The sequence below is a fragment of the Peromyscus californicus genome, unplaced genomic scaffold, assembly GCF_007827085.1.
Source record: "Peromyscus californicus insignis strain IS unplaced genomic scaffold, ASM782708v3 Scaffold_9__1_contigs__length_137607984, whole genome shotgun sequence".
Classification (NCBI taxonomy): domain Eukaryota; kingdom Metazoa; phylum Chordata; class Mammalia; order Rodentia; family Cricetidae; genus Peromyscus; species Peromyscus californicus.
In genome coordinates, this window is record NW_026294617.1 from 69,409,163 (window position 1) to 69,437,149 (window position 27,987).

The 27,987-nt window shown below is 48.7% G+C and overlaps 1 protein-coding gene across 2 annotated transcripts; it reads left to right on the top strand.

Annotated features, from left to right (window-relative positions):
* Positions 1-1,118: 1,118 nt before the first annotated feature.
* On the top strand, positions 1,119-27,987 carry She (Src homology 2 domain containing E). Of its 2 annotated transcripts, XM_052731259.1 has the most exons (6): positions 1,144-2,101; positions 4,241-4,367; positions 16,974-17,279; positions 20,178-20,322; positions 20,994-21,113; positions 23,629-27,987. In XM_052731259.1, exons 1-6 carry the CDS (start codon positions 1,493-1,495, stop codon positions 23,810-23,812), a joined length of 1,491 nt encoding a protein of 496 aa, XP_052587219.1. In that variant the 5' UTR covers positions 1,144-1,492; the 3' UTR covers positions 23,813-27,987. The 2 variants fall into 2 exon arrangements, with proteins under 2 accessions (XP_052587220.1, XP_052587219.1); XM_052731260.1 differs by lacking the exons at positions 20,178-20,322; positions 23,629-27,987 and having other exon boundaries at positions 1,119-2,101; positions 20,994-21,112.

Consider the following 27,987-nt stretch of genomic DNA (forward strand, 5'->3'; position numbering starts at 1 on the left):
ACTTTCGAACCTGCTGCGTAAGTCTCCCCCGTACGTCTCCGTTGTTTTATTTATTTATTTGTTTATTATTTATTTATTTATTGTTGTTTTATTTTTACTTTGAGGTTCGAAGATGATTTTATTCGAGTTTGAAAGAAAAAAAAAAGAGCAGGCAAACTGTAAACCCTTGCAGGTGAGAGAAAGGCGGGGAGGAGGGGCGGAGAAAGTTACACATACACACACACACACACACACACACACACACACACACACACACACACACACACACACACCCAGATCAGTAATGGAAACCTGTCAAAAGCTGCACATGGCTGAAGACTAGCTCTGTTGGGAGAGTGCTTGTCTACCGAGCAGGAAGCCCTAGGCTCCATCCTCAGCACCACGTGAGATTCGCAGCGGTGGCGCGCCCTTTGCCATCCCAGCTAGATCGTCCTCCAATGCACAGAACTAGGGGCAAATTTGGATTCCATAGGAGAGGGAGAAGGGAGAGAGGGAGCGGGGAAAGAGGGGAAGAAGGGGAAGGAAGACATCAGCACCGCAAGAAAGTTCCGACTGTCAGGTCAGGCGAGCTTGGTATTTTGGCCTGTATCTGGAAAAAGGAAAAGATACATTTTCTGACTCAAAAGTACGCACGCAGGTCTACCAGTGAAGGCTTGTAAGTAACTGCCACGTTTAACGTTTTTTAAACGAAAAGGTTTAGTTTCACGCTCAGACTTAATCCTCTTAACCAAAAAGCTTTGAAATTGCTTTGAGGAGAGAGCGAGAATGAGAGAACCAACTAGCTAGAGAAGAAAGAGAGAAAGAGAGCACGCAGAGGGCAGAGGCGCAGTCTCTCTCTGTCTGGAGCCGGTCAGGGCCACCACGCTCTTCCTCCTCGGGGACCCGGTCGCCCTCCTCGCCCGGCCGGCAGCCCAGGCCGTAGGTGCGCGGGAGCCCGCGTGGTCCGTGTGGTCCAGGCTCGCACGCGGCCGCCGGGCCGAGCTTCGAGCCTTCGCCCCTCGCGCCTGTTTCCATGCGCGCAGGGAAGGCCGCGCCCCGGACGCGGAGAGCAAGGGACGTAGCGGGGGCGCTGGCGACAGTCGTCCCCGAGCGCGACTCCAGGCCACTCTCGCCGCGCACGTCCCGTCTGCAGACAGGGGGTCGCGGGGCGAGGCCGGCGTGCACGCGGGGGGTCCCCCGACGCCCCCGAGGGAGGGGTGCGTCCGTCCGTCCGTGCGTCCGTCCTGTGCGTCCCCCGTGAGGCGGGCGCCCGGGCACTGCAGCCGCTGTCGTCCCTGCGAGGGTGGGCAGGGCTGCCTGCCGGGGGCTTCCGTGGGCTCGGCCTCGCCCACCTCTGGAGGAAAAGCAGGGGAAGCCCCGGCGCCCGGCGGCCGCTGGCGGTGGAGCGCAGAGGACACGGCGCCGCAAGAGCCCGCGCCCGCCCGTCCAGCTTCGGGCCAGGGTCCCACCCTGCCCGGCGCGCGCCTCTGCCTCCAGCGCCCAGCCCCGGGGAATGCGGCGGCCCCCGGCTCCTGGCGCCACTCGGTGTCTCGGCTGGGTCTCCTCGCTCGTCTCTTCCGCGGCCCCGACGCTCCCGGGCCCCCTGATGGCGGCCAAGTGGTTCAAGGAGTTCCCGCTGACCCTGAAGACGGCGTCGGAGCGCGCCCGGCCCGGGGGCGCCGGCGGCAAGCCGCGCAAGAACTCGGAGACGGGCGGCTCGGCGGCCACCCCGGGCAAGGGCCGGAAGAACTCGGCGGCCGAGCTGGGGGGCAGCAGGGCCGGCGGCGGACCCCCCAAAGACAGCCGACTGTCACGGGACAGCCTGCAGGGTCTGATCCAGGCCGCGGCCGGCAAGGGTCGGAAGAACTCCCGGGTCACCGCCACCGCCCCCGCTGCCGCCACTGAGGAGGAGCCCCACCGGGGTGCGGTGGCCAAGAGCGCGGGCTGCAGCACCTACATCAGCAGGCTCATCAAGGTGGACACGCAGGAGAAGAACGGCAAGGGTGGCTACCCGGGTGGCGGCAGCTCCAGCAGCTCCAGCAGCTCCTCTTCCTCTGCGTCCTCTTCACCTTCCTCCCTGGGCCCCGAGCTGGACAAGGCCAAGATAACGAAACAAGACACGGTAAGAATACAGCGTCTCTACCCACCTGTCTCAGTGCGGGGCGGGAGGGGGGAGGCTCATGGGAGCCTGATGAACCCCAATATTTTTTTATGTGTGAGATAAGTTGAAGATGTTTTCTAAGGTCCCCCCGAGTCCATTCTGACTCCCAAGTGACCATTTAAAAATCATTAGACTGACTTTCTCTTGGAAAGATTCTCGCCCAGGCTTCGAGACCGTGGCTGCAAAGTTTGATGTATTTGGTTTTTGTTCGTGGTTTAGAAGAGCAGTTGATGGGAAGGGAAAGAAATTGGCCCTTTTATGGGTGTGGTATACCCTGGTTCTTGTTTTCAAGTTTGTCGTCAAGGGGTCTACCAAAGCTAGACTTCTGTATGGCTTACACCTCTTGAGCATACAGAGCAACAGGAGCGTGTAAACTGTGAAGTGTAGATTGCCCATCTCCCCAACCTCTCAGAGTTCCAGCATCTCCAAGATGACGGGCCTTCCATTCATTCTGTGGATATTTGCTGTGCTATAGAGTAAGGGCCATGGGCACTAAGGGGGCAGCGGGAAATGCCCTTAAGGAAATTGCAGATCAGGAGAGAAGGTGTTTCCTGCATCTTAGTCACCAAAGGGCTTCTGGGTGCTGTCCAGTGTGGGAAAGGTAAGGAAGGGGAGGAGTGGACCTGTGAGCTTACTCTCCATCCTTACAGGGCAGAGCTGGGCTTTCTGTCCTGTGAGAAATGGGGAGAGAGAAGAGCTCCCGCCCAGACTTTAGGCTTCAGCCCAAGCAACCCCTTCCTGGTGAGGGGCTTTAATTTCCTCTTGGCTTTCAACAAGCTGCCTACCTAGCCTGCCAGGGATTTGTGGCATGCGTAAGGTGGCATATATTGGGTGCCTGTTCACTGCTCCATTCAAGAGTTCACAGCAATGTTTAGTGTGCCTGTCCGGTGCCAGGCACTGAGCAGAGCCATTGGAAGATGGATGTGGACGCGTCTTGTATATAACTGGGGGGTGTACCTCACTGTTGGTGGAGACCCTCACAGCAGCTTAGAGCCAAGGACTGAGTGTCACATCCTGTCTTCCCTGCTGTATCCGAGTTACAGCATGTGGAGCAGGTGTCAAGAACGGGGTGGGGTGAGTGGCAATCACCGTCCCCTGTGGTGGGTGTCACTTCTGGGTGGTTGACGTTTCTTAGGCTGTCTTCTCCAAGGTGGCAGATTCTTCCAGTCTGTTCCATTCTCTTCACTTCTTTAACTGTCTGAATTCTTTCCTCGTGCTCCTGTAGTACCTCATGAGCTTTCTAGAGGATGTTCTGCTAGAGACTGTGGAGCGGGCGGGGCTCTGGCTTCCTCCTGAGAAGGGGTCTCACCCTGTGGTGTCACTCAGCCGCTACCGAACAGAACTGCTGTGCACACAGAGCTTCTCCATGCGCCCTGTGGGTTTGGTATGATAGATGCTCTTGGACACAAACACCATCGAAATTCTGTCTGGTTTGTAGCTGCTGAATCACTCTCCCTGTGAATTATGGAACCCAGAACGTCTGCAGTACTGTTCAGTGCTAGCCTGGGAAGCCTGTCTCTTTGGAGCTCTTAAAAATCCCTTGAGGCATGCAGGGCGGTGGTGGCACACGCCATTAATCCCAGCACTTAGGAGGCAGAGCCAGGCAGATCTCTGGGAGTTGGAGGCCAGCCTGGTCTACAGAGCAAGATCCAGGACAGGCACCAAACTACACAGAGAAACCCTGTCTCGAAAAAAAAAAAAAATTCCTTGAGGCCAGGAAGCAGGTCTTAGATTCATTTTGACCCAACTCAGTGCTGTGAGGTGACTGATTCACGGGGACTATATCACTTAGCTGACAGCAGACTCTGAGCTGTCAGGATGTGGTAGAACAATTCTTTTTGTGCACTGAGGCTACAGATACCCTGCACTTCCCACTGCCCACCCTGCCACCCTCTAACCCACAAGCAAGAGTTTAGGTGAACTGTCACAAATCAAGTACAAAAAAAAAAGTTTGTCTGACAGAGATATATGATCAAGTACAAAAGCTGCCAGAACTCATGAGAGATTTCTGACTCCTTGTTCCTGTAGGAGGTTTCGGTAATGCTGTTGGGATTTTCGTATCTGGGAACTCCTTAGCAGCTGTCCTTTCTCATTGGACAGGTTATCATTTTAGAAGACTATGCTGACCCGTATGATGCCAAACGGACGAAAGGTCAAAGAGACGCAGAGAGAGTGGGAGAAAATGACGGCTACATGGAACCCTACGACGCCCAGCAGATGATAACAGGTTTGTGGCTGGGTTCTGCGTGATGAGGACAGAAATAGCATTCTCAATTTGAGAGTTAGAGAATTGTAATCAGGGGTGGGCGTGGTGACACATGCCTTTAATCCCAGCACTTAAGAGGCAGAGGCAAGAGGATTTCTGTGAGTTCAAGGCCAGCCTGGTCTACATAGTCAATACCAGGACAATCGGGGTTATGTAGAGACCTTGTCTCAAAAAAAAAAAAAAAACCCTAGAAAGATATAGATAGATAGATAGATACATAGATACATAGATACATAGATAGAGGATACATACATACATATATAGACACATAGATAGATGATAGATATTTGAGGAAGAGAGCAATTTAAGAAGATCCTGTTGACTGGAAGAAACAGAAATTAGATTCAAATCTTAAAGGGAAATGTTCTGAATGTCTTTCTGAGTGTCCTTCAGAGTTCTAAGAATTTGAAGGGTTTTGTTTTTAAGTTTTTCCTGTGCAAGATGGCGTTTCAGAGTCTGCTCAGTATGTGGCCCTCACCTTCTAAAAACTTTTATTGCATTCTATTCGGGCGCACTTGTGCACTAACCTGTGGGAGACAGTTATCTCATCCATTGTCACATCGGGCTTGGTGTTGGTTGGCGCCTTTATCCGCTGAGTGTCTCACTGGCTTCACGGTCTTTAGTTTTTAAGATTGCTAATACACATATCTTGGCCACATTCAAAGGCATTGGCATCCATAATGGGAGTCCTAAGTCAGTACAAATATACGCTTAAGGGGTTTGTAAGCATTTGCAGATGTAATATATTTTTTTGCATTGTGGTAGAAGATTTACCTTAAGTCCTTCAACATTGAAACAAAACAATTAATTACTAGGGAACAATTGGTTAACAGTCATTGTCAGCCGTTCCAGTCTGTGGGCTGAACAAACCCTCTCATGAGTCTTGGGGTCAGACCCTTCCCCTTTCACTCGGTTCTCGTAAGTTGGTGTGAGCAGTCCTGAGGCAAAACATCAATCTAGTTGTTCAGATTTACTTGGGGAATTTTAAAGTAAACACCGGTAATGGAATCTGTGGGTCCTGAGTGCCGACTCGAGTATCCTGTTCACACGTGGAAGACTTTACTGTGTTGAGACACACCGAAGAGCTATCCAGTTCGGGATGGGCGAGCCATCCCTGCAGAGGCCAGCGGAGAGGTAGCTGTCACACCCTGGAAAGCCAAGACAGGCAAGAACGAGCCAGCGACAGGAAAGCTCGGCTCTGTTTCCTGCTTCCCTGCTCACAGAGATAAGGTACCACCGTGGGGAGGGTGTGCCCTGGCCAGGCTGTGACCCTGCAGGTCACTGGACTGCGGCCCCTAATGAAATCTGTGAATGAAAGGAAGTGAAAACGAAATTAGTCACTTTTACGAAATATCAGCGGTTTAAAAGGAATAAGGGAAAGGATTGACTTTTACATATAACCAAGGAAAAGTGTTCTATTTCCTTTTTATTCTTTTCCTTTTCATTTATTTTTAGAATTTGATACATAAGTACAATGAGTTATGGTCACACCCACCCTTCCCCTCCAAATCCTCCTGTGTCCCCACACCCCCCCTCAAATACATGGCATCTTCTTCTATAGCATATATAATAGATGACATATACGCATCACTGTATGAATATAATATACATAGAGCCTACTGCATCTGATCAGTGTTTGCCACACGCACATGGGTGTAGGGCTGCCCCAGGGGTATGGGCACCCCGGGCTTGTCCCTGACGGAACTGTCTCTTCCTCTTTTAACAGCCATGGATTTCCTGAAGACTCTCAGCTTGTGGGGTTGGGGATGATTGTGAGCCCTTCCCGACCCATGCTGATGTGTTTGCTAGTGTGGTCTTGAGCCCGCAGCCACAGCTGCTGAGAATTCACGACTGTAGCACCTCTGCCAGGTCCAGAGGACATTGTTACAGCCATCCTCCTGGTCCCCCGGCTCTTACAGTGTGTCCCCCCCCCTTCTTCCACAACCTTAGCCTCGGCTGTAGCAGTTGTTACAGATGCCCCCTTGGGGGATGGGTATCCAAGGTCACTTTTCTCTGTGTTTTGACCAGTTGTGGTTCTCTGTGGTAACCTCCACTGGCTGCAAAATGTAGCTTCATCAGAGCAGTGGTGGCGACTCACACACACCTTTAATCCCAGCTTTCAAAGGGCAGAAGTTCCAGGACAGCCACGGCTACACAGAAAAACCTTGTCTCAAAAACACTAACCTACCCCCCCCCCCAAAAAAAAAGTAGAAAAGGAAAGCAGCTTCTGTGAAGGGGTGAGAAGTGCACCAGTCAGGAGAGCCCAGGAGTACAGCTGCCTCTCTAATTGCTCCCCTTCTAGTCCCATGCCGGGGATTGAACCCAGAACTTTGAGCTTAGTAAACCCGTGTTTTGCAACTGAATTGCATCCCCAGTTCCACTTTCTTTGTTTAATCACCACAAAAGCTCTCTAAAGGGGCTAACCATTCCCCTGTTGCTACTAGCTTAGAGGACACAAGACTTTATTTATTTGGTGGATGGGTCAGGCGCTTGCCACAGTTCATGTGTGGAAATCAGAGGGCAACCGGTAGGAATCAGTCCCCTCCTTCTACCATGTAGGCTCTGGGAATTGAACCCCAGTCAACTGAGAGCATGCACCATTACCTGCCAAGTAATCGAGACACATACATACTTTTTTTTTTAAGTGTGTACTTTTTTTTTTCTTTTAAAGAGACAAGGTCTACTCACTATAGTTTTTAAACTTTTTTGTTTGTTTGTTTTTCAAGACAGGGTTTCTCTGTGTGGTCCTGGCTGTCCTGGAACTTGCTGTATAAACCAGGCTGGCCTGGAACTCAGAGATCCCACCTGCCTCTGTTGGCATTAAGGCATTGGCCACCACACTCAGCAAGGTCTGTTCCCTAAGCCAGCCAGGCTGGCCTTCTGCATCAGCCTCACAGGCATGAGGCACTCTGGATGCTGTTTTGGTTCTCACTGGGCTTTGTTCATTTGTGTGTTCTGAGAAAGGGTCTTGCTCTGTAGTGATGCTGTCCTTGAGCTCACGGCTCTCTGCCTTCCTCAGCCCCCCAAGTGCTGAGATTACAGTCTCTCACCCGACTTCACAAGACTTTTTCAGAATAGATGAAGAATTTGAGTTGAGATCTGCCAATCCAAAATGAGTACTCTCTCACCAGTGCCGCGTCTCTGAGAGACATATTTAAAGGCATTGCAGACTTGACCCAAAGCTAGACCATCTCTCTGCTCAAAGTCACGTGATATACCAAAGTCAAAATTGAGCTTGAGCTAGTAGCATGTACTCCAAGACTTGAGGGCCTGAGACAGGAGGATACTGAATTCAGGGCTAGCCTTGGCTACATACTGAGTCCTTATTCCCCTACCCACCTACCAAAGAAGTTTAAAATATCCAGTATGAGATAAATATAATAAGCTGTGCATGGTAGCACACACCTTTAATCCTGGCACTTGAGAGGCAGAGCCAAGCTGATCTCTGTGAGCTCAAGGCCAGCCTGGTCTACAAAGAAAGTTCTGAGACAATCAGGGACATATAATGAAACCCTGTCTCAAAAAAAAAAAAGATAAATACAAGAATATTTAGGGTTGAGCAGTGGTGGGGCATGCCTTTAATCCCAGCACTCAGGAGGCAGAGGCAAAGGCAGATGGATCTCTGTAAGTCTGAGGCCAGCCTGGTCTACAGATTGAGTTCCAGGACAGCCAGGGCTACACAGAGAAACCCTGTCTCAATTAAAAAAAAAAAAATTAGTGTTTAATATTTGAGTATTTATCAAGTTCTTTGCTTTGTTTTAAATAGTATAGATAAATATAAAGTGAATTTATTCAATGGTAAGTTAGTTCAAATTTACTAATAATGTAAATTACTAACTTTTAACAAGGTGTGATGGTGCAAGCCTGTAATTCCAGCACTCAGCAGGCAGAAGCAAGATGATCGGTGTTAAAGACCACCCTGTATTACATTTGGAGTTCTGGTCCAGACAGTAAGACCTTGTTTCAAATGAAAGATAAACAAAGTTTAAAATTACCTTATTTATGAAATTAGTAATTTAAGAATGCAATGCTTTTCTGATAACAAAACAATCTTTGGGTCAGTTTAACTTAATGTTTCTTCTTTTAAAATACATACCATGTATACTCTATGCATGCATCACAAAGACGAGGTTTCACCATATAGCTCTGGCTGTTCTGGAACTCATTACGCAGACCAGTCTGGCCCTCCAACTCACAGAGATCCTCCTGTCTCTGCCTTCTGGTACTGGGATTAAAAGCGTGTGCCACCACTGCCTGACTTCCCCCTGAAAACTTTTAACTTGCAGAACTTAAGAATTTACAAATAAATTCTCCTTGAGGTTTAGGATTGTTAATTAAAAAAAAAAAAAAAAAAAAAAAAACAGGACTGGGTACAGGAAGTGTGATTAGCGTAAACCTGTCACTTTTCTGCTAAATGACAGGAGCAGTTTCCCTGAGCAGCTGATACCGGTGTTCTGTGTAATTCAGCAGTGGAGCCACAAAACTGAGAGTTGCGCACTAGGCGGGTCTTTAGGAGCTCCTCAGGCAGCTGTCAGTTAGCAAGAGGATTCTTCCACAGGAGGCATTAGGATGCTGCTCGGCAAGAGCTTTGAGGTGCCAAGCTTGCCAAATAACCTCACCAAATGCTCCAACACCAGTGTAAAGGCAGGGAGTACTAAACAATCGAGGAAACCTAGGTCCAGAAGAGTGAACTAAGTTGTCCAAATCACTCAGCTGAAAAGGGAGTTACCAGGGCAGCCGGCAGCCTGTGGCTTTGACTGGTGAATTCCTGTCAAAGACTGTTTTTATTTTTTGTTTTTAATTTTTATTTTATTTATTTATTTATTTTTGGTTTTTTTGAGACAGGGTTTCTCCATATGGTTTTGGTGCCTGTCCTGGATCTTGCTCTGTGAAACCAGGCTGGCCTCGAACTCACAGAGATCCTCCTGGCTCTGCCTCCAAGTGCTGGGATTAAAGGCATGCACCACCACCACCCGGACAAAGACTGTTTTTAAATTTTTGTTTTGCCTATAAGTGGTTTTATTGGCTTGTTTAAATAGTCAGGTCTGAAGGACAACCCCAGCATGTTAAAAACTATTGTAGAGAAAAATCCACATGAATGCTTGTTTTTTCCTTAGTGCTGGAGATTGAGCCTAGGGCTTCACACCTGCCCAGAAGTGTTCTGCCATTAGACTGCACCCCAGCTGAGTCTTTAATCTGTCTCTCCTAGGTAAATTTCAGGGTGTCTGAATTAGATCTGCCTTTGTTGAAGTATCCTGAGTTAGCTGATAGGAAATGCTAACTTCAGATTAGAAACTTGAGCACTGGTAGAAAACCGTGGTAAGTCAGTTGTACAACAGCCCCGTTCCTGACTCCAAGAGAAAACAGAGCTTCACGAGGCTTCGTGTTTAGTGATTTTGGAAACATGAAAAGGATTAGGGGGAAAGATATGTTATTTGGAATTATAACTAAAATTTTATATGTGTGGTTGGAAAGATGGCTCAGTGATTTAGAACACTCACTTGCTTCCTTCCCTAGAGGACCTGGGTTTCATTCCCAGCACCCACATGGCACTCACAACTGTCTGTAACTCATTCCAGAGGATCTGACGCCCTCTTCTGGCTTCTACAGGCACTGCACACTCATGGTGCACAGACATATGTGCAGGCAAAACATTCATACACATAAAATAAAAGTAAATAAATCTAAATTTTTTTAATGAAAAAAATTACAGAAACTCTTTTTCATAAAGATACATACAAAGTAAGGTATGGATGGTAGAGAAGCATGGACTGCCCACTCAGTGGCCTGCAGGGCAGAGGCCTAACAACACCCATCAGGATGCTCCCAGGCTTCAGTGAGATTATGAGCATGACGTACCTGTGATGTACATGGTGAGCAAATGTAGTCAGCTTGACTGTTGAGAGGGAGAGAACCCTATTTTTAAAGAGAATCCTATATAATATAGGATTAATATTATAGCAGTTAAATTTGTTGCCAGGTGTAGTAGTACACTCCTGTAATCCCAGTCTCTGGGAAGCTGAGGCAGGAGGATCACTGCAAGTTAGAAGTCAGCCTGGGCCACAGAGTGAGACCCTGCAAGTTGTTGATAGTTAATTAAGAAAGACATGGCCTTCTGCTGTGTGTTGGATGTGAATGACTTAATTATGTGTGCGAGAACTACGGACTGGAAAGGGGAATTTTCCAGTCCCGGTTCGGCTTTGTACATATCAGTAGCAGTTTTCACTGGCGTGGGGCAGCCCTGAGTCTCAGAGAGGCTGCAAACGAGTGTTTATCTGCTGCCCAACCACAGCACCCCGTTGTCTGCCACAGTAAATGGCCTCTATCGGCAGCCAGGGTGTAGCTTCCTCTTGCCATTTCCTCCTTCTCAGGCTCATTTCCTCTTGGAGCCAGCCCTGCACGTCAGGGGCTATTCTCCCTTCAGGAAGGGTCGGCTTACAGCCCTGTGATTGTTTCTGTTTCTATGGTGCCTCAGGTTGGGGACAGCCAGGTGTTGGAATGGACTGGAAGGTTAATGCCCTGGAAGGGGGAGGTGTCTAGGCTCTTTTCCGCCTAATTAAACATTGTTTCAAAAGATATTTTACCAACATCTCCATTCCTGGGCCATACAAGGAACGAGGATTTTCAGCTGTGTGCTTTCCAGTTGGCTACTAGTTCATTTCAAATGGAGGGAACAGGAAAACGCCACTACAAAGACATACTGCACACAGATGGAATAACTCAAGATGCCAATCACTGTATCTCATTGGAATGCAAGTCTATTGAAATTTCCTTGTGAGCAAAACTTTTACCCTCAGGATGGACTCAAGACCTCTACCTAAGGATGGACTCAGGACCCCTACCTAAGGATGGATTCAGGACCTCTACCTAAGGATGGACTCAGGACCTCTACATAAGGATGGACTCAGGACCTCCACCTAAGGATGGACTCATGACCTCTACCTAAGGATGGACTCAGGACCTCTACCTAAGGACAGACTCAGGACCTCTACCTAAGGATGGACTCAGGACCTCTACCTAAGGATGGACTCAAGACCTCTACCTAAGGATGGACTCAAGACCTCTACCTAAGGACAGACTCAGGACCTCTACCTAAGGATGGACTCAGGACCTCTACCTAAGGATGGACTCAAGACCTCTACCTAAGGATGGACTCAAGACCTCTACCTAAGGATGGACTCAGGACCTCTACCTAAGGATGGACTCATGACCTCCACCTAAGGATGGACTCATGACCTCCACCTAAGGATGGACTCATGACCTCCACCTAAGGATGAACTCATGACCTCTACCTAAGGATGGACTCATGACCTCCACCTAAGGATGGACTCATGACCTCTACCTAAGGATGAACTCATGACCTCTACCTAAGGATGGACTCATGACCTCCACCTAAGGATGGACTCATGACCTCTACCTAAGGATGGTGTAGCATGAATCTTAGAGAGTCTTATTAATAAAATCAAACCCGGGGCCAGCTATTGGGGTGAAATGCTGGATGGTCAGAGAGACAGAACAAGCCACAGCTAACCTCACCTGGCCAACTTCTCAGCTGGTCTTGTTTCCTCAGACTGGAAGCCTCTGTGTCCTCATATCCAAATGGGTCTCAGCTGAACTGTTGCTAAAAGCCTGAAAGCTGAGCCGGGCGGTGGTGGCGCACGCCTTTAATCCCAGCACTCGGGAGGCAGAGCCAGGCGGATCTCTGTGAGTTCGAGGCCAGCCTGGTCTCCAAAGCGAGTTCCAGGAAAGGCGCAAAGCTACACAGAGAAACCCTGTCTCGAAAAACCAAAAAAAAAAAAAAAAGCCTGAAAGCTTAACCAGCTAAAAGCTTAACCAGCCAAATGCTTAACCAGGCCAAAAGCTTCTAGTTTCTGGTCTTCACACCTTATATACCTTTCTGCTTTCTACCACCACTCCCTGGGATTAAAGGCTCTTCGCTTTCTGGGATTAAAGGCGTGTGTCACCATGCCTGGCTGTTTCCAATGTGGCCTTGAACTCACAGAGATCCAGAGGGATTTCTGTCTCTGGAATGCTAGGATTAAAGGCATGAGTGTCACCATTTTCTAGCCTCTGTATCTAGTGGCTGTCTGTTCTCTGACCCCAGATAAATTTATTAGGGTACACAATATTTTGGGGAATACAATACCACAGGGTGGACTAAGGACCTCCACCTAAGGCTGGACTCGGGACCTCTACCTAAGGGAGAATTCAGGACCTCTACCTAAGGCTGGACTCGGGACCTCTACTTAAGGATGGACTCAGTCTTGCTCCTTGGGTTCATACAGCTCACTTGGGGCAGAGTTGAAGCCAGAGTCTTTTTTTTTCTCTGTTTATTTTTATTCTATGTGCATGAGTGCTTGCCTGCATGTATGTGCACCATGTGCGTACCTGAAAGAGTCCAGAAGAAGGTGTCAGGAACTGGAGCTGCAAATGATTGTGAGCCACCATATGGGCACTGGGAACTGAACCTGGGTCTTCTGTGAGCGTAGCAAGTGCTCTTACCCACTGAGATATCTCTCCAGCCCTGAAGTCATGATCTTAGGAAACACTGTCTGAACTGAGCATAAATAAGTTTTAATTAGAAACCTAAAAATTCTAAATCCATCCCCTGGGTTCCTTTGTGTGTTCTGTTTCCTTTTGCTTAGTTCTTGAGAAAAGATCTTTTATTTTTTGAAATGCCAGCCTTATCTCAACTGAGCCAAGAACAGAGTATGTTTTTGTTTCTTGTTTTTCATAGCTACCTCTAGAATAGGCAAGGAAGAAAAAGCCATGGGGTTGAAAGTCAAGATCCTAAGACAAAGACACAGCTCTGGCCTCAGACAGCTGGGCCCCTGACCCGGTGTGAGGTGAGCAGGGGTCAGCTCTGCCAGCTGTGTTCACAGCATCATCTTGTGATGTGTCCTTCTGTGTGGAGATGAGGCCAGGAGAGATTAGCCCCAGGGAGTCGGAGGAAGCGGGTGAGAGATGTCCTCAAGTTTAACTGCTCATTAGAATTCCTAGTGGTGTGTACCATCTGGCTCGCAGGCTCCATCCGCCAGTGAAGTCAGGTCCCGTGAAGGTGAGGACCAGCTAAATAAATGTGGATTACAGTTTGCCCAGGTAATTCCAGTGAGCGTAGACTTGCATGGGATTGGAGGCACAGGGGTGGTTGCTGACAGGGTCCTGAATTCCACAGATCCAGAACCTCACTCTAGAAATAAAGTCATCACACATACCACACACATACATACATACATACACACATACATACACTATATATATATATATACATGCACACACACACATATATCCCTCACTAGTCTAGAACTCTTTGTGTGGCCTGGGACACAGAGATCCGCCTACCTCTGCCTCCTGAGTGCTGAGACTAAAGGCGTGCACCACCACTGCCTGGCTAAAGTTTGCCCTTTTTAATTAGTGGCCTTCCTTGAATAGCTTTTTCCATCTGTCGTCCTTTCTTTGACTAGAGCTCTTACTGGGTCAGTGACTGTCCAGGGAACATCGTTTTGTCCATTTGTCCTCCTCTGTAGGAAGTCCTGCAGGCTCATTTGGTCCTTTTGCTGCCTGCCTCGCCATCCTTCTAACCCTTCCTTGCTCCGTCAGCCACGCTTACTCAGAACCCCTTGTCCAGAGCCCGCCCTGGGCTCTCCATCCTTTCCAATGGCTGTCCTCTTCTCCAGCAGTTGCTTTTATTCTCACAGTAGTAACAGCTATCCGTGGCACAAATCTCCTTGCACACTCTTGCAGATCCACATTGTCCTGTGCCTGGACATCCCATCGCATCCCATCATGACACAGTGTGTGTCCTGCCGACGTAAGTGAGGTGTGGTGGTCCCTGCCCTGGCCGTCTCTACCCAGTTGGAAACACGTATGTCGAAAACTAAGCACACCATAGTAAACACACAAGGCAAGAATGGGCCAGGACACCATGGCAGCTGGTGAGCTCTGAAGGACAGCAGAGGACCAGCTGGGCAGGAGAGGCTTTTCCAAGAGGAGATGCCAAATTAGATTCCAATGGACTAAAAGACCACAGATGCTGATAGACCTAAGTGTAATATGTAGGAATCTTCAGAGATTCCATTTGGTTAGGGCGACCTGCTAAGACCCCTAGGCCCAGACTGGTCAATCTCCAGACACTACTGACCCTGCCCTACAGTGACTAGCTGTTTAACTGTTAATTGGCTGGTTTATATCAGGGTTTCACTGTACACTACTGCGCATCAGTTCAGGCCAGATATTTATCACTTCATCCGATACACTGCTGTTAGAGTTACCGTAAAGTGACTCACAGCTATAATTGCCTGTTTTTAAGATTTTTTTTGTTTTTGTTTTTGTTTTTCAAGACAGGGTTTCTCTGTGTAGCTTTGCGCCTTTCCTGGAACTCACTTGGTAGTCCAGGCTGGCCTCGAACTCACAGAGATCTGCCTGGCTCTGCCTCCCGAGTGCTGGGATTAAAGGCGTGCGCCACCACCGCCTGGCTGTTTTTAAGATTTTTAAATGGCCAGGCATGGTGGCACAGGCCTTTAATCCCAGCACTTGGGAGGCAGAGGCAGGCGGATCTCTGTGAGTTCGAGGCCAGCCTGGGCTACAGAGTGAGTTCCAGGAGAGCCAGAGCTGTTACACAAAGAAATCCTGTCTCGGGGAAAAAAAGCTTTAAATGGATTTGCACTGTACACAGCACAATCCAAACTTCTTATTCTTCCTTTTGAAAGAAACCTCGCTTCCGGATGAGTTGCAAACAAGTGTAACCCTAGCTCTGGGGAGGCTGAGGCAGGAAAGTCCTGGAGTTCAAGACCATCCTTCTCTACGTCACAATCTCCAGGATGGCCTGGCCTACACGGCACCCTGTCTTAAAAAGCAGCAAAGACAGGGCTGGAGAGACGGCTCAGTGACTAAGAACACTTACTGCTCTGGCAGAAGACCAGAGTTGGGTTCCCAGAACCCAAGTTCATTGGCTCAGAACTGTCTGTAACTGGAGCTCCAGGGGATCTGGCACCATCCTCTGGTTTCTGCAGAAACACACACATAATTAAAAATAAATAAATCTTGAAACTTTTATTTTTTTAAAAAAAAAAGAAAGATAACAGAGCTGGAGGGATGAGTCAGCGGATAAGAGCAGTTGGCTGCTCTTCCAGAGGTCCTGAGTTCAATTCCCAGCACCCACATGGCGACTCACGATTCAATGCCCTCTTCTGGTGTGCAGGCTTTCATGCAGACGAGGCACTTGTATACATACGTAAGTAAATCTTTTTTTAAAAGATGGCAACAAAACTAACAAACACCCAACATTTATGTCTCTGGGCTTTCCCCTTCTCCAGCTGAGATCTTCTCCCAAATCGCCTCCTTTTCTCTGGACTTCTGCCTTTGAAGCTTTCCTCTCGGTCCCCCGGGATGGCAGGCACCCCTCATGTTTCCCAGCTCCCTATCTTCATTCATGAAGCTTCCTCCGCTGGAAGTGACCTTCTCCATCAGAGTCAGCTCATCTTCCATTTTTCTTCCACTTGGAGTCCATCCAAGTGTGTGTCAAAGAGGAAGGCTTCTAGCGCCCCGCTTCCTGCTTCCCACCCCGGGCCCTGCCACGTACTGGTCTGGGTCATTTCCTCAAGTTCTTTGTGCTTCGGTTCTCTTTAACATGGGGACACCGTCCTGTGTACCTCACAGACTGGCTGTGAGCGGTACCGCACTGAGAACAGCGCCCGCTGCCGGGGCAGGTGTTATGGAGAGGTTAGTTTGTTTTCTATCGTAACACCTTTTACTTGGATTTATCCTTCGGTATGCTTTGTGAATGTGTCTGCCTTCCACTACCCTGAAAGTGTCTGTATCTTAAGAACCAGGATGGAAGCCAGGCATGGTGGCGCACGCCTTTAATCCCAGCACTCAGGAGGCAGAGGCAGGTGGGTCTCTGAGTTCAAGGCCAGCCTGGTTGACAAAGTGAGTTTCAGGCCAGCCTGGTCTACAGAGTGAGTTTCAGGACAGCCTGGGCTACACAGAGAACCCCTGTCTCAAAATAAACATAAACCTGACTAAGGCGAATAGCTTTCCTGGTGTGTTGTGAGCAATGCTTTCAATACCACAAACAGCTGGTTTTCCTTCAAATACTTTCATCTGGGCTTCCTAGCAAGAAGTGTAAGAACTGAAGGAAAACTTTACTCAGAGCAGACACTAGGGCAGGAAGTGAAACTGCTCTGCAGAGGCCCCCTCTCCACCACCCTGACAGGGAACCTGGAGACTGCTGCCTGCAGGCATCAACCCTCCTCTTAGGCTGGGCCCACTGGGCTGTGCCGAGGCGTTCTTCTTAAACCTGTCTCTAGAATTGACTCTCGGCAGCTGTGCAGACTGTCTGGGGATGGTGTGATAGTTCAGTTCATGTGCATGTTGTGCAGTAGCCGGGAAAGCTCTGGTGCCTTCCTCTGGCTTCTGCAGCGTGGCCGGAGAGTTGCCAGCCCAGCCCAGAACAGTTTTAGAGCATTCTACTGCCTTAGCCGAAGGTAATGGGGTTACCCACAGGCCTTATGACACCTGTCCATGTCCATTGAGGTGCTCTGTGTGACCTGTATGCCTGATTTTCAGAAATCAGACGTCGTGGTTCCAAAGACCCCCTGGTGAAGGCTCTCCAGCTGCTCGACGGCCCGTGTGAGCCAGGGGAGAGCATGAAGGTGGAGGCCACAGCCAAGAGACGCAGCTCCAAGGACCTGTTGGGGAAGCCACCACAACTCTATGACACCCCCTACGAGCCCTCGGAGGGTGGCCAACGGGTGGCAGAGGTGAAGGCCCGGCCAGCAGACGGCAGACTGCCAGAGGAGGATGATCGACCTGCCGCTGAGTATGAGCAGCCCTGGGAATGGAAGAGGGAGCAGATCGCACGGGCCCTGTCAGGTGAGGGTGCAGCACCTGCCACTCAGGGCCCTCTCGTCCCAACACTTCCGACTTCTCAGAGCTGACTCACACAATGGTCCAGGCTCACCCACAGTGTGCCCCTCAGCACATGTGTATGTTGAATAATGGCCAAGCGCAGGTGGTGAACATACGTACCCATCACCTAGCATGAGTTCACTCAGGTGGACACTCTGAAAAAGTCCTCAGAAATCCAGGGCAGAGTTCTGGATACTAGAGGCTAAGGGAGGGGAGGAGGAGGAGGGGAGCGGCTGGTCTCCCATGCCCGGTTCCAGAGGAGCATCAGCTCTGATGACCCATTGCAGAGGGTACTGAGAGAGATGGACGTTTCATAATGACTTTAAAGGCTGCGTCATTTTCTTTGTTTCCTGACTGGCAAGTCTCTCATTTTTATTACATCTGTTCGTTTGATTATTTGTTTGTTTATAAGTGGGAATGAGTGTAGCATGGTAGACCAGAAGACAGCCTGAGGGAGTTGGTCTCTCCTTCCGTCATGTAGGCCCCAGGAATCGAACCCAGGCTGTGAGGTTTGGTTGCAGGCACCTTCACCCCTGAGCCGTCTTGCCATCCCACAAGTCTCTTTTCTAAGAGGGCTTTTGAGGTAGAGAAATAAGAATCTAGCTACGGATGAGGCCCGGATTATGCCTGTATTGCCAGGACTTGGAAGGCAGGAAAATCAGGAGTTCAAGGCTAGTCTGAGCTCTCCAGTACTCTGTGTGATCAGAACGACAACCAGGCCAAAATCGTGCCCTTAAAACTACTTGTTTCAGGCCGGGCGGTGGTGGCGCATGCCTTTAATCCCAGCACTCGGGAGGCAGAGCCAGGCAGATCTCTGTGAGTTCGAGGCCAGCCTGGGCTACCAAGTGAGTCCCAGGAAAGGCGCAAAGCTGCACAGAGAAACCCTGTCTCGAAAAGCCAAAAAAAAAAAAAAAAAAAACTACTTGTTTCCTTCTCTTTCTGCATGTAGCTGTGGAGATGCCTTCAGGGGCTGTTTGAAAAGCCCCCTTGATCACTTTGCGTTGGTTTCCCATCACCGAAGCTATCCAATTGGAAACAGCTTCTCTAGGTTGTGGCCTCTTCAAGCCTGTGAGCTGCTCACTGGGAAATAGCAGGTCTGGGTGAGACAGGTTAATGGCCAAAAACTAGAGAGAAAACTGGATGGGTTTTCTTGTCACTTATTTTCTGCGTGCCTCAGTTTCCTTAGTGAGGGTGTTAGAGGCATATGCCACAATTCCAGCTACAGATTGATTCCTCTAGAAAGATATTCCAAAGTAAAACCTAGATTGAAGGTAGAGTCATGTCTTCAAATGTGGATCTTTTGCTGCAGAGGCCAGGGAAAGCATCTCCTATTTAGTTAGCCCAGGCTGATCTCAAACTCCTGGGCTCAGCCTCTCAGGTAGCTGGGATACCGCCACGCTTTGCTTGTGTGAGGGTTTCTAAGTAATTTAAGGGAAAGTTGATAAGCTGTCCTAAAGCAAAACAAGGAGAAAGGGGTGGGAGTGTGGGCTGGAGAGATGACTCAGTGGTTAAGAGCACTGACTGCTCTTGCAGAGGACCTGGGTTCAGTTCCCAGCACCCACATGGAGGCTCACAACCATCTGTAACTGCTGCTCCTCATACATAATTTTTCCATTTGGCTTTCACAGAATTTGTTTGGCCTTTGATTTAGAATTTTCAAGGTATCTTTTCCCCTTAACAGTAAATCAAATTTGAAGTGGAACCAGCATACTACTTGGTGGTGCATGCCTGTAATCCCAGCACTTCCTACACAGAAGCAGGAGCGTGGCAAGTTCTAGGCCATCCTAGGCTGTATGAGAGCTTGTCTGAAAAAAAAAAAAAAAAAAGCAAAGCCAATACGAAGTGCCTCTGCGGGGTCCTGGGTGTCTCCGCAGCTCTAAGGTCTCATGTCATGGCTTTGTTCTGAGTGTTTTGTCTTTTTTGCTTTATTATTTCGTAGTGAAAGTTGCCACTGATTCTATAGAAAGAGGTAGACTCACTACATTTCACTAACTGTATGTTTAAGTCCTTTGAAAAACAATTATTCTCTGAGACTTTCATACAGTGTATTTTTATCATATGCTTTGCTATCCTCCAGCTCCTCTCTGATCTTACCCCCTTCGCCCACACGACTTCTCTCTGAAAAGGAAAGAAAGGGGGGAAAGCCACTGAGAACCGTGGAGTCCTGTTGGTGTTGCCTAACTGCTCCTGAGCTGACGTGGTGTCCGTTCTGGGGTGTGGTGGAAGAAAACTGGTTTCCCTGTCCTAGCAGCTGTCATTTGTGAATAGTTTCTTGGCTAGGGGTGGGACTCTGTGCCCGCGTCCTCTCCTTCTGGCTGGGATTCTGTCGGGCTTGGGCTTGTGCAGGTTTGTGTGAGCTGTCATGGCCTCTGAGTTCATGTGTGTCTGCCAAATGCTGTTTCGTTGAAATCATCTACCACATGTGGCTCTGATGATGTTCCTGCCTCTCTTCTGCGCAGGTCCCTGGACCTTGAGGATAGGGTGAGAAACAGATGTCCCATTCAGGGCAGAATGCTCTAGGGTCACACTTGAAATTTGTTTAATCTTTAAAAAAAAAAAAACCTTTTAAAGCATTTTTAGGATAAAAGTCCATGCTGCACGTGAGTCTCCTCTTTGTGTTCCCAAACTGTTTTAAACTGATGAGTCACCTCAAGGAAAGTGGTCCCATAGGGACAGTAGCATTGTAGTCAGATGCCCATGACAGCAGGGGCATGCCTGTCTAGGGACGCTGCTGCACAGTGGAGCTTACGTTTAAGGAAGGAATGTTTCTTCCCTGGGCAAACGTAGGCATGAGGTTTTCCCCTCTGAGGTCACATGGCTAGCCTCTGTGGTCTCTGGTACTGAGTGACATCTTCCTTCCAGTCCAGTTTGAGGGATCCGATCGACCTCCCAGCAAAGAGGAGACTGGCAGAGCGGCACACCACTGGCAGAAGACCTTGAAGCCAACCCTGTCAGACCACAGTGACAGGGAGAAGGTGGACCCGGGCCTGGCCCTGGAGAAGCAGCCGTGAGTCTCCCTCCGTGACTCTGTCACAGCCTCATGTGGGGCCCCCTGGCCCATTTGGGGCCATCCCTTTCATGTATGAATTCTTGCGTGGTGGAACTTCCAAGCATGGTGCGTTTGTTCAGGTTAGAAGGGCCTGTACCCCGAGAAGGCTGCTTAAGCCTCCTTCATACAGAGGGGAAGCTTGCTTTATTTTATTGCCTGCGTGTGTGTGTGTGTGTGTGTGTGTGTGTGTGTGTGTGTGTGTGTGTGTGAACCATGTACATCCTGATACCCGAAGAGGCTAGAAAGGGGCATTGAGTACCCCGGAACTGGAGTTGTGGATGGTTATGAGCCACCGTGTGAATGTTAGGAACTGAACTTGGGTCCTCTGCAAGAGTAGCAAGTGCTCTTACCCACTGAGCCATCCCTCCAGGCCTAGAGGGAAATGTTTCAAGCGACACCACCCTCCTTGACTTGGCTGTGTATGACTGAAAGGCTTTGTGATGGGGACCACTGGAATCTGCATCGTGTCTGTTCTACATGTGAAACAGGGTCCGCCGAGGCTGCTGAGCATCTTCAGAAGCTCCGTACAAACCGTGCCTCGTGGGGGGGTTTTCAGTGGTGCTTGCAGTGGGGTGTAAGCTCAGTCTGGGTTTGCACTGTGACACTGTTTCTTCTCTGCCTCTGTTCAGTTGGTATCATGGCACCATTACCCGAGCTGAGGCCGAGAGCCGACTCCAGCCCTGCAAAGAGGCTGGTTACCTGGTCCGAAACAGTGAGTCAGGCAACAGCAGGTACTCCATCGCACTGAAGTAAGTGTCCTCACCCCGCGAGCATCCTTGTCTGAAGGCAAGGGTGTGCTGTACAGTCTTTCCTCCCTGGGGTAGGTGGCAGTCAAAACAGGTATCATTTGAAGGTGGTCACAGGGTGCGTATCACCAGAACACGAAAGGCGTTTACTTGGACAGCAGATGGTGAGACGCTGATCAGAACTGACGCTGGGTAAAACCCCAGCGTCTGTTACAGTCGTGACGCTCCTGTTTTCATCATTGAACATTATCGGTTTCTACCTTATGTCATCAGATCTAAGGCCTCTTAGAAGAGAAATAATTCCTGATTTAAAAAAAAAAAAAAAGTGAAGCTGGGCATGGTGGCCCAGGCCTTTAATTCCAGCATTCAGGTAGCAGAGGCAGGTGGGTCTCTGTGAGTTCAAGGCCAGCCTGGTCTACAGAGTGAGTTCCAGGACAGCCAGGGATACACGGAGAAACCCTGTCTCGAAAAACAAGAAAACAAAAACAAATTTTAAAAAAAAGTGCCAAGGCTGGAGAAATTGCTCAGTAGTTAAGAACATTGGCTGCTCTTCCACAGGGCCCAGGTTCAATTCCCAGCACCCACATGGCAGTTCACAACTGTCTGTAACTCCAGTTCCCAGGAGTCCAGTGCCCTCTCTGGCCTCTGTAGGTACTAGGCATGCACATGGTGCACAGACATGTATATAGGCAAAACACGATTAACATATAAAATAAATAATAATAATTAAAAAAAAAAGAATAGTGTCTGGGGTTGGGGTGCAATGCAGTGGTAGAGTACTTGCCAGCACACACAAGCCCAAAGTTTGTCCAACAGCAGAAAAATAAGTCAATAAGTCAATAAAAATTAAAAAGACAGTGCAGTTCAATCTCTTCTGTGGTTTTTTGTTTTTTAATTTTAAAAACTTTTATGTTAACGAGTATTTGCCTTCATGTATATCTGTGCCCCATGTGCATGCCTGGTACCCATGGAGGCCAGAAGAGGGCATCAGATTCCCAGGAACTGGAGTTACAGATAGTTGTGAGCCTCCATGTGGGTGCTGGGAACTGAACTCAGGTCCTCTGCAAGAGCAGTAAGTGCTGTTAACCATATCTCTGGCAAACACACACACACACACACACACACACACACACACACACACACACACACCAATTCTTTCTTTTCTTTTCTTTTTTTTTTTTTTTTTTGGTTTTTCGAGACAGGGTTTCTCTGTGTAGCTTTGTGCCTTTCCTGGAACTCACTTGGTAGCCCAGGCTGGCCTCGAACTCACAGAGATCCGCCTGGCTCTGCCTCCCGAGTGCTGGGATTAAAGGCGTGCGCCACCACCGCCCGGCCTTCTTTTCTTTTTTTGAGACAGGGTTTCTCTGTGTAGCCCGGGCTGTCTTGGAACTTGATTTGTAGACCAGGCTGGCCTCAAACTCACTGAGATCCTCCTGCCTCTGCCTCCTGAGTACTGGGATTAAATGTTATGTGCCACCTTGCCTGGCACTCCTTTTTTCTTTGGAGACGGGTCTCACTGTGTGGGTTTGTCTAGAATTTAGTGGTCTCCTGCCTCTGTTTCCCCAGTGAAAGAATCTCAGGCTTGTGCCAACATGCCCAGAGCCGGTTGGTTTTGGTTTATTCCCCAGTATGAGGGACCTTAATGAATATCGAATCCCTGATTGTCAGAATGCCAGCTGCACTTGATACCAGCCTCTTCTGGTGCAGAAGGAGATGCGGAGTTGCCTGTTGCTCCCTCTGACTAATTGTACGCAGAAAACTCACTTTGGCCTGGTGGGCTTGCCAGAATGTGTCTCATGGAAATTCTCATTGCTCGGTGAATTTGGTGGCACTATATTGGAGGATCATTGTCAAGAGCCCCAGCAGCACTTCCTTCCTGAGGAAGCTGAGCCCCTGCAGCTGAAACAATCAGACTGGAAGGGAAGGGTGGGGGAGGGGCACGAGCGCAATACGGCTCAGAAAATGGGGCAGGCCGCGTAGACAATACCAGGAACAGCCACTGTGCTCCTGAAAGCAGTGTTTGGGGATTAAATCCTTGAGCCTTTGGTACCAGCTGTCATTATGTGCAGCCAGGACTGGTCTTTCCTCGTGAGGGCAGGGGCCAAATGGGCAGTTATTGTTGTTATTATTATTAATGTGTTCCTTTGGGGGAAATAAAGGAGAAGAAACCTCACATGTCTTTAGCAGTGGAGAGGGGTTCAGTATGAACGGTACAGTGGCGGCTGCAGGCTCAGGCTCATTCACTAGTCCTACTGTTTGGGCAGTAGAAGGGATTTATTTGACTGTTCCCCTCCAGTCCCGACCACTGGTGTGTAGTAATGATAAACAAGTTGAGGGTGCCAGGCATTTAGAAACTTCCAGACACTCCATCAGCTTGCTGAATGCCTTTCTGTGTATGGAGAGCGGTTGCAGGACAGGAAGAGGGCCCATCCACCTCTTGTGAGTCTGGCTGGGACGGTTTCCAGTGGGGATGGACACTCGGCTCACTCATTCATGTCTTCTTGTTTTTCCCCTCCAGGACTAGTCAAGGGTGTGTCCACATCATAGTCGCTCAGACAAAAGACAACAGATACACACTGGATCAGACGAGCGCCGTGTTTGACAGCATCCCTGAAGTGGTACACTATTATTCCAGCGCAAAGTTGCCCTTCAAAGGGGCAGAGCACATGACCCTACTCCACCCTGTGCACAAGCTTCACTAAACTTTAGCCAGCCAGAGCCCAGGCACCTTCGAGGGCGTTGGCACCCACCAGCAACACGTGGACAGGACTCTGCTGCTGCAGACCGGGAGTCGGGCGTCTAGAAGTCAAGCAGTCTTTGGTCCTAAATCCAGGACACGTGGTCTGACCTGTTCTTTCTCTTCCTGCCAAGTAGCTACACTCTAAGAAAGTATCGCTTGCCTGTTGCCTTCGCCCATCGAAGCAGGAGGTCTGTCTGGGGTAGATCTAAAGTTCAGGAGCACTGACTTGTCCCTCAGTGCTGTTCTCTGGAGTGCCTGGCCCCTGAGCATCTGAAAACCCCTCGGCCTTTGCTGGTGGCCACGTGGACTGGAAGATCCTGCAGTGAGCCCCTCGTGGGAAGGTGAATGGACAGTGGGAAACGGAACAATGGGCAGGAAAGCTGTCTTTCTCCATGTTCTGATGCAGCTGTGGCCTTCACACACATTCACAACTTAAGGACTGTGCAGAGGATTATTTGGCTGGTTGGCCTTCCTAAGAAAAGTATTTGCTTTCTCGGTCTCTCTGGATATCCGCTTCCAGCAAATCAGTAATACAAGCAATAATTAGATGGAAGATCCCAGATTAAAGTGTTACCAATATAATCGAGTAATGACATCCTTTGTGAAATTCTGGTTATTATTAAGTGTACTCCAAAGATTTGGTTTCCGGTTTAAAAAAAAAAACTGTACAGAGCTCAACAACCATTTTGTTATTGGATGATTACATAATTCAGACATCTTTTGTTTTCTCTTTGTGGATTTTAGTTGCACAGAATCATCTTTAAGTTTTCTTTCTAAAATTAGATTTGCTCTGTATTTTTAGTAAATTTTTTACAAGAAAATTGGGATCCAGTTGTAGGAACCAAGTCACTGGTGGGAAGATTTCCCCATATGTGCAGAACAAACCAATTTGTGCCTACAGAAACATTTTGAAAGGACTGAAGTCATCTCTGCTGCTCTCTAAGACACTCCATCATTGTATTTTTATCCTTGTGATTTCTCTATTGTGGAAAATCCCATCGGAGTGGCATGCCATGAGCCGGCGCTGTGGGGAATGGGCCGGACCAGAACTGGATGGACGTTTCTTGCTCAGGTTTGTAAAATGGGTCTCAGGACTGTTCCCAAGGCAATGCACTGACCACCCTCGGTGGAAAGTGAACCTTTGTAGCTTCTTTCAGATGCACAAGAAGTATTAACCTGGTCAGACTTCTTAGGAAAACACCCGTCACTTGGCTGTCGTGACTGAAACATAGGAAGACTTTTGCTCCTGGTTCAGTGAAAATGTTAGCCAAAAGGTTGTGTGATTCTCTTTTTGTTTTAAAAAGTTGAAGGGATTTTCTCAATGGAGCACCGTGATCTTCACAAAGGCTGTTCTCACATTACTGGCGATTGCTTGTAGTGCAGGGGTGTTCATTTTAAATGTTCAGTAGCTAGAGTTCCAATTCCATTCAGCAGATGTTTATTATCATTTATTATCTTGTATGTGTGTATTGTTCACTGTGTTAAACCTATTTTTAGCTCATCATTCTAGCCACAGAGACTTATTTTTTGCTTAGCTTTCCTTAGTCTTCAAAGGAAATCGAGCTGTCGTCTTTAATGAATGGTAAGAGCATTATAAAGTGTTGCTGTGTGTGGAAGGATTTGGGGTCCACCACCCAGCGACTCTGATGAATGCCGGCCTGGCGCGGCAGTGTCTCCTGGGCTCTGCCGCACGCCCAGGTGTTCACCCTCCCTTACGTGTTTGGAAGCTGGGGGGAGACAGGTTTATATATAGTCCAGTCTTCACAGTAGGGGAGAGGGGGGCTGTCCAAAGCAAAAATATCGTCGGTTAGGGGGAAGGCCAGTGAGGGAGTGGGTTAAAGCTGCTATTTTCTTCTTCGGCTGTGACACAAGCTGACGGAAGCCAGGGAGCTCACAGCTGGGCGGGTGGCAGAGAGAACCCTAGGTTCTAAAAACAATTAGACCCAGCGGGTGTCCTAACCGCTCACACGGGAGCCTGGCCCAGTTGCTCTGGAGCCCTGAGGCTTGTCCTCTGAGCTCCACACACTTGGGCCTCCTTCCTTTCCCCCTGATAAAGTATCTCCCTGTCATCTTCATTCCTGTGAGCTGATCGAGTCTCCCAGAAATTTTTTTCTAGAAAGATTGTCTTTTGGTAAACCCTCAGGATGCCTTGAAGTAAACATCTGTAGAGCTGTCCGCTGTTTCTCCTTTAAAAGAACGTACTTGTAAAAAGCTGCTCTGTTCCTTAGAGAGGGGCCCCTGAGAACAGAGGGCCCCATGTAATCCAGCTAGCTACCCAGGAGCTGGAGGCAAGAGTTCAAAACCAGCCTGGGCCACAGAGTGAGAGGGTCTCCAGAAAGAAAACAGAAAGGCAAATGGCATTTCTATTTCCAGTGGTTTCTGTCGGGCTATATTTTAACCACTGGGTCTGCGTATTTACGTAGGAATTGGTGCAGGCCAGGAGGACGCTGAAGAGGCAGAGGTGGGTGGCTACACTTCAGGGCTGGAGAAATGGCTCAGAGCCTGAAAGCGTCTGCTGCCTTTTGCCGAGGCCCCTTGTTCAGTTCCCAGCACACTCGTGCTGCCCGGTTCCAGGGGATCTGATGCCCTCTTCTGGCCTCTGAGGGCACCAAGCACGCACATGGTGCACAGACATATATACAAGTAAAACACTTATGCACATAAACTCTTTTTTTTTTTTTTTTTTTTTTTTGGGGTTTTCGAGACAGGGTTTCTCTGTGTAGCTTTGCGCCTTTCCTGGATCTCGCTCTGTAGACCAGGTTGGCCTCGAACTCACAGAGATCCGCCTGCCTCTGCCTCCCGAGTGCTGGGATTAAAGGCGTGCACCACCACCGCCCGGCTAAACTCTTTTTAAAAACTTGAAAAATAGGAATAAAACAATGGGAGAACTTTAGTGTGTATTCACAAAGGCCAGTGATGATAAATGCACAAGTGTCCTTTCAGGTTATTCAGAGTGCTTTAATAGGCACCTGTAAGAACAGCCTTTACTCTGGGCCGTTTAAAGTCTGTTCTGCTGTATTGGACTTTGGTGGCTGGCCTCTGCACACGGAGGGGAGCTGGGGCCCAGAGCCTGTTAGAGAAAGCGGCCTGTTCTCAAGACAGACCCTACTGTAATAGCCCTTGCTTGTTATTTGGATTATTCACCAGTGTTAACCACTCAGCAACTAGCCTTTGCTGTTGGATAGATCTGAACATTTAATTCAGAGGAAGAACTGTGAGACCTTCTTTAGTTGCTTGTTAAATGAGTCTGTCCCTTCTGCTAACATGCTCTTTTCAGTCACAAGCTAAGGCCTTATTTTTCCTTACCACTGTCAAGAAGAAACCAGCGCGTTCTAGATTTTCATGTCTCCTGGACGTGCTTTTGATACTTAGGACTTCACTGATCCCTTCCCTGGAGCCCACATCCGCTGTTCATCTTTCTATCTTCTACAGCCAGCACCGATTTAACCTTACACCCCTTAGAACGCCCTCTTCTTTATTCTCCTGGCCGCTTCTTACATCCCACTAACCTGGCCTTGGAGAAACCTGACCCGAGGTGTGTGAGCCTTCCCCGCAATTTAACCTCACTTCTTGGCGGAACCTTTGTGATGAAAGGTGGTGTGCTACTGCCATCTACTGGAGGAAGAGAAAACTGCAGGTGAGGAATCAGCTGTGGCATTTCAGGGTGGTTTGGCTAAAGGATTTCTGATATAGTTCATAAATCAAAATAAATGCCCACACGGCGATTGCCGTCTTGAAATATGCCCTTTCCTACGGAAAGGGTGGTTTGACTCCTAGTATAACAATCGCCCATGAGGACCCTGGACCCGGGCTGCGTCATGTAGTTCACAATCTTATTTCTGTTTTTGAAGACTACGCTGTCAACGGATCATTGAGACGGGCTTCGTTATGTCAAGTTCTTAGCTGTTCCATATGTTGTCAGGAGGGTTTGACATTTTAAATATCAATTAATACATTGTTTTAACTTTCTAAAATATTTAAGAGACTGTAAAGCAGGTGACTTGGCAATCCGTATTGTATTGGAATCTTATAAATTGCTGGCTCTCTTGCATGGGCCAGTGTAGCTGCGTGCCTTCCAGAAGATGGCTTAACTCTGAATGTTACTTTCAATAAATGCTTTGCCAGGAAAAACCGTCA